Source organism: Cervus elaphus, chromosome 9 (assembly GCF_910594005.1).
Source record: "Cervus elaphus chromosome 9, mCerEla1.1, whole genome shotgun sequence".
NCBI classification, from domain to species: Eukaryota; Metazoa; Chordata; class Mammalia; order Artiodactyla; family Cervidae; genus Cervus; species Cervus elaphus.
Window position 1 is genome coordinate 108882457 of NC_057823.1, and position 15417 is coordinate 108897873.

The 15417-nt window shown below is 38.6% G+C and overlaps 1 protein-coding gene and 1 pseudogene across 2 annotated transcripts in view; both read left to right on the forward strand.

Annotated features, from left to right (window-relative positions):
- WDR36 (WD repeat domain 36) overlaps positions 1-4384 on the forward strand; it is a 49617-nt gene extending 45233 nt beyond the window's left edge. For both annotated transcript variants that reach the window (XM_043913772.1, XM_043913773.1), the window contains 4 exons: positions 1307-1426; positions 1614-1695; positions 2893-3080; positions 4046-4384. In XM_043913772.1, coding sequence (XP_043769707.1) covers positions 1307-1426; positions 1614-1695; positions 2893-3080; positions 4046-4195 — 540 coding nt within the window. In that variant the 3' untranslated portion in view covers positions 4196-4384. The remainder of the gene's footprint in view (positions 1-1306; positions 1427-1613; positions 1696-2892; positions 3081-4045) is intronic.
- Positions 4385-4518: 134 nt separating this feature from the next.
- Positions 4519-7130, forward strand: LOC122700690 (annotated as a pseudogene).
- Positions 7131-15417: the final 8287 nt, after the last annotated feature.

Genomic DNA, 15417 nt, shown 5'->3' on the forward strand with positions numbered 1-15417 from the left:
TGTTGTTTAGGTACATAGTTATATTGTCTAGTCTGTCAACTGTAAAGGAAGTAGTTTATGGAATGACTTTAAAAATTACAAGTAGATGAGTGTGAGGGGAGCAATTAGAATAATGCCCAGTTAATTGAGCTAAATTTGGTGGGCACTCTTCTTGCCAAGATACAGTTTGTTCTGCATAAAAATATAGAAAAATGTGAATGGATGCTCTTTATAACACCTCCAATATTTTAATTTCCTTCTGAGTGAAAGAAATTAGAATTTTTATTTTTGTCCTGTGGTTAACTTTTATATTTATGGTTTCCTTTATGAAATTAGGTAATTTCCAGAGCCCTGTGGAACTTCTCCAAAGCCTTTTGTTTTTATTTACAACTCAGTGATTGCCTTCTAATTCAAGAACAGTGAGTTAGGAAGGGTGACTGACTCTAACTGCAGTTTCCCCGTCACAGAGAAGGTTGTGCTTACATTGCTATGGGCTGTACTTTGTTCGACTTTGTTTTATGCTGTGGCTCCAAGAGGCCACAGATATCCCTGACTTTCTTTCAAAAAGCAAATCTCCCCACGGTTCCTAAAGAATGGAAGACTAGTAGTATAAGGTAAAATTGTGAGACTTCTTAAGAGTCCATCAAATTCTCTTGAGATAGTGATAACGTAACAATGTAGTCACCAAAACTGAATTCTGTCAGTGGGAATTCCAATGGAATTTTTGTGATAGAATTTTGCTGACACTTGAAATAGTTTATGAAGGAGCGATAGTATTCTTTTGCTTTTTAAAAACACAGAGTACTAAGGAAAAATAAAAATTCCAATAAAATAGAAGAATTAGGGCCATGCTTCACACCTACACACAAAATTTACTAAATTACTTTTAATGGCAGAGACTCCCTCTGGCTCTAGATTTCTTTTGGAGAAGAGACATTTGAAAAACTGTTGAGCATTTATGTAAATTTTGCTTTCTAGCCCATCTTGTATTTCAGTATAAAAGAAGTTCAAAATTGCTTGTACTTCTTCACCTAAATATTCATGTTTCAGGAAAATGAGCTGTTTTTGCCTCAGAGCTTCTTCTGAACCCTGTCATTTTCCTTTTGCGTTATTAGCAAGAGTACTAGAGGTTTGCATTGGGAAGCCCAGTTTAAGGATATCTGTGGTATATTGGTTGTTTGGGATTTCATTTCAGTATCCTAATCTAAATTTCATTCTTTTTATTTTTTTACCTTTGGGGCTTTTTAAAAATTAAGTGGGAATTAAATGTTAGAAACTGTTGGCAAGATAATTACTAGTCTTTTTTTGCTTTTCTCATTTTTCTTAGAAAAAGAACAAACCAAAGGAGCCACCCACAGTGCCCAGATCAGCACCATTTTTCATTCCAACTGTTCCTGGCCTTGTGCCCAGATACGCTGCTCCTGAGCAGAACAGTGACCCTCAGCAGGTGAGAGCCAGGCTAGAGGGGGCATTCTAGGGACACGGGGTGTGTGTTGTATGTTGTGTGTTTGTAGTTTTAACCAAGACCCAGCTTTACAGATACAGAGTAAATTAATGCTAGTGTTTAATTATAAACTTTACATTTTTTGTTATATTTGTGGTTTTTGAATAATGTATATTTGTTTTTGTTTAAGTCTAAAGTGGTAAATCTTGGGATTTTGGCTCAAAAATCAGATTTCTGCTTGAAGCTTGAGGAAGGACTGGTAAATAATAAATGTAAGTTAAATTATAAAATATTTTACCAAGTATTTCAGCTTATTATGTTACTTTTTATGAAGAGAATTGAGTGAAATATTAGCAGATTTCTCAGTAGTTGAAAGTAAAAGCCAAAAGGATTGAAATCTTGGTTTTAATCTGAAGTAATTTTTGCTTTGTTTACAGTAGATGAGTGACACTACACTCAGATGTTAAGATTATAATAATCTTTTGAGAACCTCTCTTTCTGTATGGAAAATTGGAATTTTTTTCTTTTTTGCTCTTCTTTTTATTTACAAGTGCAATTTGCAGTGTACTTTGCAATAGACTTTTGTTTTCGGTAATTGCAGATATTACCAAATTATCACACAAAAAGGCTTTTTTAAAAAATTGAGTGTTTTAAATTTGAAAGCTAGAATCCGTAGCTAATAATGATAATGAGAGCTGTAAGCAATTAACAGAATTACAGTCATTCTCCTGTTTGACTTACCCTCTTGTCTTCTGACCCAGTTGCTTTGTGTTTTCATGCCAGTATCACTCGAGTGCACATTGGCAAAAGTCAAAGAATGGTACTTGTACTGATAGCTAAAGAGTAGCAGGATTATAAAAGGAGTAACTTGTTATATTTATGAGGGAACAAAGAAGAGAGGCACTATTATTTAATATCCACTGAAAAACAAAATAAAATGTATTAGGCTCTTGTCAATGGTATTGTTCTTTTGCAAAAAGCTAAAAGCATAGGCATTGCCATTGTAATATCAAATGCCTTATATAAGTATAGAATATGTTTTCATGGGATGTATATGAAACAAGAGTGCTTACTTCTAGGGAAAAGTAGATTTGTGGTGAATAAGGTGGAGTCTTTCCCCACGTATATTTCTGTAGTATTAATGTTTGTTAATTAACAAGTGATACTTTTATAATTTTTATAAACAATACAAAAATAAATTCCCTCACCTCATCTTATTCTCACTAGCAAATACTATTAATAATGGTGTATATTAATAACTTAGTAGCCTTCTTATATTGGATTTGTTCTGACTGATTTATAAGCATGTTAAAATGTCTGGTGCTAAGTGTTAATTAGATTTTAACAGCCTTAATAGAAAGAAATTGCTAAAAATGCAAATTTAAATATATGTTGGGTTTGAAATGAAAACTAGTTTCTTAAATGAAATGATTGTCGGTAATAACTAGATTCTTATTAAAACAATGTAGATGAAGCTGCTGTTAACCTTCTGAAAGAATTAGGCCCGTCAGGAATTGAAACAGAGCTTCGAAGTTTGTCTCCTGATTGTGGTGGTTCAATAGACGTTATGAAAAGCTTCTTGAAGATGATTGGGATGATGTTGGACAGAAAGCGTGATTTTGAGTTGGCCCAGGCATACCTCGCCCTGTTTCTGAAGGTAAGTCTAAGATGTGAGATAGCACTTCACAGCTTGCCCTCCTCCAGAGTAGTGTTGTCTGATGGAAGTGTCTGCAGAGATGCAAACATTCTAATCCACACTTCACTGCATGTGGCTGCTGAACACTTAAATCATGGCTGATGTGACTGAGAACCTGAGTTTTTCATTTTATAGAAATTAATTAATTTCAACAGCTTTCTGTGCCTAGTGACTACCGTACTGGATAGCTGGATGGGGCAACAGCTTGTAAATGTTCTTTGTTGACTCCTGTTTTTTAGCTCAGCACAATTTTGACTCAACCTCCTGACTTCTGTGTCATCCATTTGATCAGTATATTAACCTATTAACATTTGTATTTAGTTACATTTTGGCAGGGATTTTTTTTAATGGTCATGAAAAAATTAAGGTTTACTTCTGTCCTGATTGAAGGAGTTTCAAACGATTTGATAATAACAGAGTTGCTTTTATGACAAATATAATGGAGAACTCATGTTATCTCACTGCTCTGACATATTGAAGGTGGTAGATTTTCAGTAATAGCAGATGGATTATTTATCTCATAAATATCTAAAAAAGTTTTCACTTGACTTAATTATTTGAAATTATTTAAAAAGTAGATTTACAGATGGTAGTATGTAGGATAAAAAATTAGAAATGCTGCAAATTGTTCCTGTATTTTTTCCCAAATTTACCACAGTTGTAAATTTAGAACTAGGACCTTGCTTCTTGATGTGTATCAGGACTCTCCTTACATAGAGGAGAGTCATTACTTCAATTTTACTGAGAGAGTGACAGAACCATGAAGACTTATAATAGAGGAGAGGAAGATGTGAGATTGTAATAAACCAGCCTTTAAGGAAAAAAATCAAGAATAGTGTCGTCTGAGGTTCCTTGTAAAACAGTTAAATCCAGAATAAACAAAATTTTAGATTTCTTAAAGGTTCAGCTATCATTTTTCTTTTCAGTTGCACCTGAAAATGCTTCCTTCAGAGCCAGTACTTCTGGAAGAAATGACAAAGTTGTCATCACAGTTGGAAGAAAGCTGGATCCATTTACAGTCACTCTTTAATCAAAGCATGTGTGTTTTAAATTATATTAAAAGTGCTTTGTTATAAAAATAGTTATGTAACTAAATCAAAGACTTTTATATTAAAGAGGTTCAATTTAACTCATTCCCTTGTTTTCCAAGTTTCAATGTGAAAGGAAGATAAATGCCAGCACTACTGGCTAGTCAGTCACTGTGACTCCACTTTAAATGCTGAATATTTTCTTGAAATAAAATTATACCTATCTTTTGTTTTAAAGATGTAAAGCGTCTTCTCAAATGATACATTTTTTTAGTTTCTTCATCAGCTACTTGGATATGACTTCTTTTGAATTGTCGTCACCAAGCTTGTGTTTTTTGAATGTTTGTAACATGCTGAGGTACGCTGGGTCTCTCATATAAAATATTGCCAAGTTAAACTGAAGTTAAAAGTGATACATAGTTTAAAATACCTTCATGTTATGAGGTAAAAAGGCATGTGTCTTTCCTTGGTGGCCTTGGATGAAAACACAGTTAGAGCTGGAAGGCGTGTCGGTGCCACCCTCTTGCATTGCAGAAGAGGAAACTGCTGAGTTCCACCCAGGATCTCTGACAGATCCGGATTTTTCTAGCACTGGCCTAGTCCTCTCTCCATTGTACCCTTTCTACAGGAACTTTTTTTTTTTTTTTTTTACTATGAGAGGTGCTTTCACAAGCTTGCTGTAGGAGGCAGTTGAATAGATACCTGGAATGGGTGAGGGAAATTCCAAATTCCATTGAAGATAGCCTTGAAAGGTCTCTCTTCCCCACTGATGACCTTTTTATTTGGAAAGAATGCTGACTACATTTTTCTGTCATAACCATTGTGAAACCAGACAGCTCTGGCACGTTTCCCTTTTCCCATCATTGTTGTTTCTGTGGTTCAAGGCTTCAGCAGTATGTCAATTAATAATAAGCAATTCTTAAAAGCTTATTTTAAGAATAAAATAAGGGGCTGTAGATCCGAGCAGGGGGCACCCCAGGAGATGGGGGTCGAGGAAGGACCCGAGGGAGTAGAGAGAAGGAGACTCACTCCCCCCATCCCGGGCCCGCCCCAAGTGAGGTGAGGCCATCGGCCTGCCCTCCTCTGGGTCCCGGGGTCCTGCTGAGAGGGGTCGCCCGCTGGGCGTCCTCAGAGGAGGAGAAACAGAGGGGAGGCGACGGCGGGGTCGCAGCCCAGGAGCTCGCGGGGAGGCGAGGGCGCCCGCTCCCCCCACCGCTGCGCTGCGCTGCGGTGCGCACGGCTCCGCCGGCTGCTCTTCCTGCGGCGACCGTGGCGGGAAGGAGCGGTTCCTGTGCTCCCTCCGCCGCCTTCCCTCACCTTCTGCTGACGCTGAGCTCGGATGAGGGAGCAGACGCGGCCGGGGGGCTTCCGGGGGCCAGGGCTCCGAGTAGAAAAAAGAAGGAGGAACCATGTCAGGACACAAAATGCAGTTATCCGTGGGACTTAAACAGTCGATATCCCCAAGACAAGTAAGTTGTAAATAAGATGCAGCAGAAGTATTGGGAAACGAAGCAGGCCTTTATTAAAGCCACGGGGAAGAAAGAAGAGCACGTCGTTGCCTCGGATGCAGACCTGGATGCCCAGCTAGAGCTGTTTCACTCAATTCAGAGAACCTGTCTGGACTTGTCTAAAGCAATTGTACTCTATCAAAAGAAAATATGTTTCTTGTTTCAAGAAGAAAACGAACTGGGAAAATTTCTCCGGTCCCAAGGCTTCCAAGATAAAACCAGAGCAGGAAAAATGATGCAAGCGACAGGAAAGGCCCTCTGCTTTTCTTCCCAGCAAAGGTTGGCTCTGAGAAACCCTCTGTGCTGCTTTCACCAAGAAGTGGAGACTTTCCGGCATAGGGCCATCTCCGACACTTGGCTGACGGTGAACCGCATGGAGCAGTGCCGGACTGAATACCGAGGGGCGTTACTGTGGATGAAGGATGTGTCCCAGGCGCTTGATCCAGACCTCATCAAGCAAATGGAGAAGTTCAGGAAGGTGCAAACACAAGTTCGCCTTGCCAAAAAAAGCTTTGACAAATTGAAGATGAATGTGTGTCAAAAAGTGGATCTTCTTGGAGCGAGCAGATGCAATCTTTTGTCTCATATGCTAGCAACATACCAGACCGCTCTGCTTCATTTTTCGGAGGAAACTTCTCACACTATGGCAGCCATCCATGAGAGCTTCAGGGGTTATCAGCCATATGAATTTACCACATTAAAGAGCTTACAAGACCCTATGAGAAAACTGGTGGAGAAAGAAGAAAAGAAGAGGATCGCCCAGCAGGAAAGTGCAGAGGCCATGGCGGCCAAGTCAGTTAATTTCACTAGAGGATGAAAACCAGCACAAGGAATCCTCTATTTTAAAACCGAAGATAGAAAAAGTGTTTTATCTGCCTTAGACAAAAGCTCTACACATAATGCATGCTCAGATGAACTTTTAGACATGAAACCCGAGGAAGGTGCTTGCCTGGGCCCAGTGGCAGGGACCCCAGAACCTGAAGACAACCTGCTGCTGTTGAGTGAAATCTTCAACGCTTTCTCCCTGGAGGAGAGCGAGTTCAGCAAAGAGCGGGCCGCTGTGTTTGGAGACGGTCGGCTGAAGGAGCCAGCGCCCGCTGTGGCCCCAGGAGAGCCGGACCCCAGGCCCCAGGCAGGCTCAGGATTCCTTCCTTCACAGCTTCTAGACCAAAACATAAAAGACTTACAGGCCTCGCTGGAAGAGCCTGCCAAGGCCTCCGACCTGACTGCCTGGTTCAGCCTTTTTGCTGATCTCGACCCATTATCAAATCCCGATGCTATTGGGAAAACCGATAAAGAACATGAATCGCTCAGTGCATGAGTCTGCTGCCACCGTCTGGGAGGGGGCCCAGGAGGGGCTCCAGATCAACACGCCGGGGGCGCAGGGATGTAGGAAGGGATCAGTATGCTGTTCTAATATTTACGTGCCATTTTAATAAAATGAAAGGGTCAGAGGCCCTGTTTATAAAAAATTTTAAAAAAAAGAATAAAATAAGAATATAAAAAGTTCAAACTTTTTATAGTCAAAAGTAGTGTCATTCATAAAATTCAGCTGGTTGTATCTGAATGCCAGTACCATTCACAGAATAATCTCTGAAGGAATAGTCCTCACAAGAAGCTGATCAATGATAACTTTAATTATCAAAGTTTTTTTGTTTAATGGTGAAGTGTTTTAAAGGTAGAATTATTAATAGTAAACTGCTAAAGAAATAAGCCAGTATTGTTTTGTACTTTGTTCTTTTAGAAATGTATATAAACTTAATAAAGCCATTGACTTAAATGTTAATAATGACTTAAGTTCTAACTTTAAAAACTCTATTTCCCCTTGCCCCAAATACTATATTCTAAAGATATGGCAAAATTTCAGTGTACAGTTATGTACAATGTGAAGATTGTACAGGTCTCCTGCATTGCAGGCGGATTCTTTATTGTCTGAGCTACTAGGGAAGCCCAAGAATACTGGAATGGATAGCCTATCCCTTCTCCAGGGAATCTTCCTGATCCAAGGATTGAACTGGGGTCTCCTGCATTGCAGGCAGATTCATTACCAGCTGAGCTACCAGGAAGCCCTAATTATCACTTAAGTTCTAACTTTAAAAACTGTTTCCCCTTGCCCCAAATACTATATTCTAAAGATATGAAAAAATTTCAGTATACAGCTACGTACAATGTGAAGATTGTAAATATCTTAAACAATAATAAGAGTTCTAAACTGCAATTGTATTACTATGACAAATCTTGAACTTTCTTTTTCAAATGAAAATACAGGAGTTCAGTATATTGTTTTTATTGGAGATAGTTTTAGATAATATTAAAGCATCATTTTGGTAGGTAATCTTCCAGAATTTTTCCTGTATGTTTGCCATCAAAGGAAAATTTTTGGGGTATATTTTTTCTTAAAATGTATCAGTTTGTGCATGCTGTTTTTTTTTTTTTTTTTTTTCATGCTGTTTTTTCTTTACCGTTTAAATTGCAAATGTAGCGTATGACTGCATTTTACTTGTAAAAACATCAATCTACTTTTGATTAACATTCAATCCCAATACCTTCCCTAGAAGTAACAATTGTTAACTTTCCATTTAGTCACTTCCATGTTTTCTGTGAATGTGTATATATGTAATTGCTACAAGAAATGTATAGCTTCAGTTTTTACATAGATATATGTATATCATTCTGCAACTTTTCTATGTGGTCTCTGAGTATAATCACACCTAATCTTACCTGTTGATTTTTGTATAGTGTTCCACAACCTACTTAGCCTATAATGGACACTAGGGTAGTTTACTGCTTTTTTTTTCTATTTTCAAACAATGCTAAAAGAGTATCATCCTGTATGACTGTATGGGCATGTAAGGGTTTCTCTATTGTATGCTTAAGCTTTGACTTGCTGAGCCAGAGTTAGGCAGTTTTAAAGAGATACTTCATTTGGCTTCCAGAATGGCTGTTAGCTGTTTAAAGTTTCTCCTCAACAGTGAATGAGTACCTGATTTCCATATAATTAAGGACATTTGATTTTTTATTAAATTTTTTTTTAATTTATAGGTGAAAAATTGTCATTTTTATTATTTAGGAAAAACCTTTACTAGTAGGTAAAGGTAAAGATGGACATCTTCAAATATTGATGGACATCTTTTCATATATTTGCTTTCGACATGTGAATTGCCTTTTGCCAACACTGCTCATTTTTCTGTGAATGATTTGTCTTTTTATCTCATGGATTAGTTAGGAGTTTTTCATGTAGTTTGCATATAGATATTACTCTTTTACATCTGTTTCAGTATTTTCTCCCAGCTGGTCACTTGTCTTTTAGTTTTACTTTTGGTATCTTTTTTAAACAGATGTTTTATATTTATATATAGTCAAATTGATAAATATTTTTATGACTTTTATTTCAAAATATAGATAGAGCATGTTCTGTATTTTCTTCTAAGTTAATTATGTATGCATCCAGATCTCCATTTGGAATTAATTTCTGTGAAGAGTGCAAGGTACAGAGCTACTTTTATTCAAAAGTCCAAAAACTATTTGTTGAAATCCATTCTTCCTGATTTGGGGTGCTGTTTTATTATGTGTTAAATTCTCTAATTAAGGCATTTAATTTTCCTAATAATGCATTGTTTAAATTACAGTTTTCTGGTATGTTTTCAGAAATGGTGGGAGTGATACATTCCTAATGTTTTTCAGAAGTTTCTTGGCTGTTGGTGAGCATATTTTTGAGGTTTTGATTTTAGTCACAGTACATTTATAGTATTGATTTGAAGAGAATTACAGTTGACCCTAAGCAAGAAGTTAGGGGTGCCACCTTTCATGTAGTCAAATCTGAGTATAATTTATGGTTGGCTCTCCATACTTGTGGTTCCTCCATATCTGTGGTTCTGCATCTGTACTATATGATCTGAATTCAACTAACTGTACATACTTGGGGAAAAAAATGTATAAGTGGACCACACAGTTCAAACCTCTGTTGTGTTGTGTAAGGGTCAACCCTGCAATAGTATTTCTCTACTATTTCTCTACTGTTGCAGAGGTGGCCCTTAAAAAACACAGGTTTGAACTGTGTGGTCCACTTATTCTTGGGCTTCCATTGTGGCTCAACTGGTAAAGAATCCGCCTGCAATGTGGGAGATCTGGGTTCGATCTCTGGGTTGGGAAAATCCCCTGGAGAAGGGAAAGGCTACCTACTCCAGTATTCTGACCTGGAGAATTACATGGATTGTATAGTCCATGGGGTCACAAAGAGTCGGACACGACTGAGCAACTTTCAGTTTTCACTTGAAAACAATCTGTATTTTCATTAAACCAGGAGTGGTATTCTCTTAATTTAATAAGATTTCTTTATATAATTATACACTTTTTGACAGATTTAATTCTGGGGATTTTATTTTCATTGCTATAGTGAAATATGTCTTTTTTCTACTGTATCTTATAATTGATTATTGCTGTCCTGGTAAAAGCAATTTGCTTTTTACAAGGTGATCTTTTATGACACTGCAGAACTCTTAAAAGTTTGTCAGTATAGATTTAGGAAATCCAAGAGAATCCCATCTTCTGCAATTGATGAGCCTTTGTTTTTTAATCCAGTATTCATATTTCAGGTCTTGCCAGATAGTACAGTAGTGAAGAATTTGCTTGCCAGTGCAGGAGGTGCAAGAGACATGGGTTCCATCCCTGTGTCAGGAAGATACCCTGGTGTCGGAAATGGTAACCTACTCCAGTATTCTTGCCTGGAAAATTCACAGGCAGAGGAGCCTGATGGGCTGCAGTCCGTGGGATCACGAAGAGTTCGACATGACTGAGCACACACAAACATTCCTATTTCACGTAGTTGTGTTTAGTTAGAATTGCTTTAGCAATCCAGCACAGAATGTTGGAGACTAGCAGTGCTTAGAGATGTTTGCGTTTGTGTGGTTGTTGACAAGTGGAAATGCTTTTATGTTCCACCATTAAGGATAATGTATGCTCTGAATTTCTGGTAGATAGCCTTGGTTAAGTTCTGCTACTTAAAAATATTTAGACTAGAGGTAAATATTATATGAATATACAGTAGAAATGACAGATAGATTCAAGGGATTAGATACGATAGACAGAGTGCCTCAAGAACGATGGACGGAGGTTCATGACATTGTACCCAAGGCAGTGATCAAGACCATCCCCAAGCAAAAGAAGTACAAAAAGGCAAAATGGTTGTCTGAGGAGGCCTTACAAATAGCTGAGAAAAGAAGAGAAGCTAAGAAGCTAAAGGCAAAGGAGAAAAGGAAAGATATACTCATTAAATGCAGAGTTCCAAAGAATAGCAAGGAGAGATAGAAAGCCTTCTTCAGTGGTCAATGCAAAGAAATAGAGGAAAATACTAGAATGGGAAAGACTAGAGATCTCTTCAAGAAAATTAGAGATACCAAGGGAACATTTCATGCAAAGATGGGCACAATAAAGGACAGAAATGGTATGGACCTAACATTTAAGAAGATATTAAGAAGACGTGGCAAGAATACACAGAAGAACTGTACAAAAAAGATCTTCATGACCCAGGTAATCATGATGGTGTGATCACTCACCCAGAGCCAGACATCCTGGAATGTGAAGTCAAGTGGGCCTTAGAAAGCATCACTACAAACAAAGCTAATGGAGGTGATTGAATTCCACTTGAGCTATTTCAAATCCTAAAAGCTGATGCTGTGAAAGTGATGCACTCAATATGCCAGCAAATTTGGAAAACTCAGCAGTGGCCACAGAACTGGAAAAGGTTGGTTTTTGTTGTAATCCCAAAGAAAGGCAATGTCAAAGAATGCTCAAACTACCACACAATTGCACTCATCTCACATGCTAGCAAAGTAATGCTCAAAATTCTCCAAGACAGGCTTCAACAATATGTGAACCACGAACTTCCAGATGTTCAAGATGGTTTTAGAAAAGGCAGAGGAACCAGAGATCAAATTGCCAACATCTGCTGGATCATCGAAAAAGCAAGAGAGTTCCAGAAAAACATCTCTTTCTGCTTTATTGACTATGCCAAAGCCTTTGACTGTGTGGACTACAACAAACTGTGGAAAATTCTGAAAGCTGTGGGAATAACCAGACCACCTGACCTGCCTCCAGAGAAATCTGTATGCATGTCAGGAAGCAACAGTTAGACCTGGACATGGAGCAACAGACTGGTTCCAAATAGGAAAAGGAGTACGTCAAGGCTGTATATTGTCACCTTGCTTATTTAACTTATATGCAGAGTACATCATGAGAAACGCTGGGCTGGAAGAAGCACAAGCTGGAATCAAGATTGCTGGGAGAAATATCAATAACCTCAGGCATGCAGTTGATGCCACCCTTATGGCAGAAAGTGAAGATGAACTAAAGAGCCTCTTGATGAAAGTGAAAGAGGAGAGTGAAAATGTTGACTTAAAGCTCAACATTCAGATAACTAAGATTGGCATCCACTCCCATCACTTCGTGGGAAATAGATGGGGAAACAGTGACTGACTTTATTTTGGGGGGCTCCAAAATGACTGCAGATGGTGACAGCAGCCATGAAATTAAGATGCTTGCTCTTGGAAGGAAAGTTATTACCAACCTAGACAGCTTGTTAAAAAGCATAGACATTACTTTGTCAACAAAGGTCTGTCTAGTCAAGGCTATGGTTTTTCCAGTGGTCATGTATGGATGTGAGAGTAGGACTTTGAAGAAGGCTGAGCACCGAAGAATTGATGCTTTTGAACTGTGGTGTTGGAGAAGACTCTTGAGAGCCCCTTGGACTGCAAGGAGATCCAATCAGTCCTTCCTAAAGGAGATCAGTCCTGGGTGTTTACTGGAAAGACTGATGTTGAAGCTGAAATTCCAAAACTTTGGCCACCTGATGCGAAGAGCTGGCTCATTTGAAAAGTCCCTGATGCTGGGGAAGATTGAAGGCAGGAGAAGATGGGGACCACAGAGGATGAGATGGTTGAATGGCATTACTGACTCAGTGGACATGAGTTTGGGTAAACTCAGGGAGTTGGTGATGCACAGGGAGGCTTGGTGTGCTGCAGTCCATGGGGTTGCAGAGATTCGGACACAACTGAGCGACTGACCTGAACTTATACAAAAAAGATTTTTACGACCCAGATAACCACAATGTTGTGATCACTCACCTAGAAAAAGACAGACTGGAGTGTGAAGTCAAGTGGTCCTTAGGAGGGAGGCATCACTACGAGCAAAGCTAATGGAGGTGATGGAATTCCAGTTGAGTGATTCAAATCGTAAAAGATGATGCTGTTAAAGTGCTGCACTCAAGATACTGGCAAATTTGGAAAACTCGGCAGTGGCCCAGGACCACTGAAAAGGTCAGTTTTGATTACAATCCCAAAGCAGTGAAATGCCAAAAAATGTTCAAACTACTGCACCATTGCACTCATCTCACATGCTAGCAAAGTAACGCTCAAAATTGCCCAAGCCAAGCTTCAACAGTATATGAACTAAGAACTTCCAGATGTTCAAGATGGATTTAGAAAAGGCAGAGAAACCAGAGGTCGAAAAGCCAACATCAGTTGGATCATAGAAAAAGGAAGAGAGTTCAGAAAAACATCTACTTCTGCTTTATTGACTTGTATTCTAAAGCCTTTGTGTGGACCACAACAAAGTGTGGAAAATTTTTCAAGAGATGGAAATACTAGACCATCTTACCTGCTTCATGAGAAATCTGTATTCAGGTCAAGAAGCAACTGTTAGATTTGGACATGGAACAGCAGACTGGTTCCAAATTGGGAAAGGAGTACATCAAGACTGTATATTGTCATCCTGCTTATTTAACTTATATGCAGAGTATATCATGCAAAATTCTGAGCCAGATGAAGCACAAGCTGGAATCAAGATTGCCAGGAGAAATATCAATAACCTCAGACAAGCAGATGACACCATCCTTATGGCAGAAAATGAAGAGGAACCAAAGAGCTGCTTGATGAGGGTGAAAGAAGAGAGTGAAAAAGCTTGCTTAAAACTCAACATTCAAAAAACTAAGATCATGGCATCTGGTCCCATCACTTCATGACAAATAGATGGAGAAATAGTGGAAACAGCGACAGACTTTATTTGTTTGGGCTTCAAAATCACTGCAGATGGTGAGGCAGCCATGAAATTAAAAGATGCTTGCTCCTTGGAAGAAAAGTTATGACCAACCTAGACAGCATATTAAAAAGCACATACGTTACTTTACTGACAAAGGTGTGTCTAGTCAAAGCTATGGTTTATTCAGTAGTCATGTGTGGATGTGAGAGTAGGACCACAAAGAAAGCTGAGCGCTGAAGAATTGGTGCTTTTGAACTGTGGTGTTGGAGAAGATTCTTGACAGTCCTTTGGGCTGCAAGGACATCAAACCAGTCAATTTTAATGGAAATCAGTCCTAAATTTTCACTGGGAGGACTGAGGCTGAAGCTGAAGCTCCAATGTTTTGGCCACCTGATCTGAAGAACTAACTCATTGGTAAAGACCCTGATGCTGGGAAGGATTGAAGGCAGGAGGAGAAGGGGACAACAGAGGATGAGATTGTTGGATGGCTTCACTGGCTCAATGCACATGAGTTTGAGCAAGCTTTGGGAGTTGTTGATGGACAGGGAAGCCCAGTGTGCTGCAGTCCATGGGGTTGAAAAGAGTTGGACATGACTGAGAGACTGAACCGAACTGATAGAATTTTGTCGGAGTGCAAAACCAAGTAAAATTAATCTGTGCTTTTAGAAGTCAAGATACTCCTTGGGGAGTAGGGACTGGAGTGGAGCAAATACGGGGTTTCTTGGATGCTGGAATGGTCTTTCCCTTGTTTTTTGGAAAAAATTATGGGTGTTGGTTACATGGGTTTCTATTGCATATTTCAATAAAAGTTGTTTTTCAAAGAAAAAAGAATTTTGTCAAGTGATTGTTTTCAGCATATATTAGAAAATCAATATTTTGGTGTAATTGGTGAATTTTAGTCAAAGATTTCTAACACTGAGTCAGTTTCACTTCTGTAGTAGAACTTTTTGTGAGGTGAAATTGACATATATTTGTTTCATGAAATTCATTTATTGTTGATACATTTTTTGAACTTGTCTACTCAAGGGGAGAAAAGGCTTACATAAAGTCTTTATTACATGGTGATTTTTAACTACTTAATTTTTTCTATTGTTACTAAAGTAATTGGACTTTCTGTCTCTTCTCAGTCCAGTGCTGGATTACTATGTTTTCCTTACAAATTATGACTTTGTAAATCTAGATTTTGAAATATTATATTAGGATTATGCCTTTTTTTAATTGCTAGGTTATAAGTGACCAAAACCTAACCCAAATACATGAGTATGTACAATGTCCAGGAATAAAAATTGGCTTTACCTACTGCTAGATCCATGGATTCCACAAGAATTAGTCCTTTTCTCCATCTCCTTTCTGTTGTTCTCATTTTTAGTTAACTGTTCAGTCACGATATCTCTTCATTCTCTGAGTTGTCAGATATTTATTGAGAACTTACTATGTGCCAGCATCTTATTTGTTTTGGGAGTCTAAGTGATCAAAACTTGAAAAAAATCTCTGAATTTATGTATTTTCCACAGAAACTGAATAATAGTGAGGGTCACAGTTTGGTGATATATTTTGGCAGAGGGAGAGGCCTGTGACAGCTCAGTTTTCCACAGCTGTGGGTGACATCTGGAGAGCTGAATTTTCCACCGGCTTCATTAGGGCAACTAGGGAGAGCTGAGTGTATACTATTCAAAGGCTGGCTGCCAAGCCACTGTGACAAAGTGAGCCATGACCCCACAGCAGTGT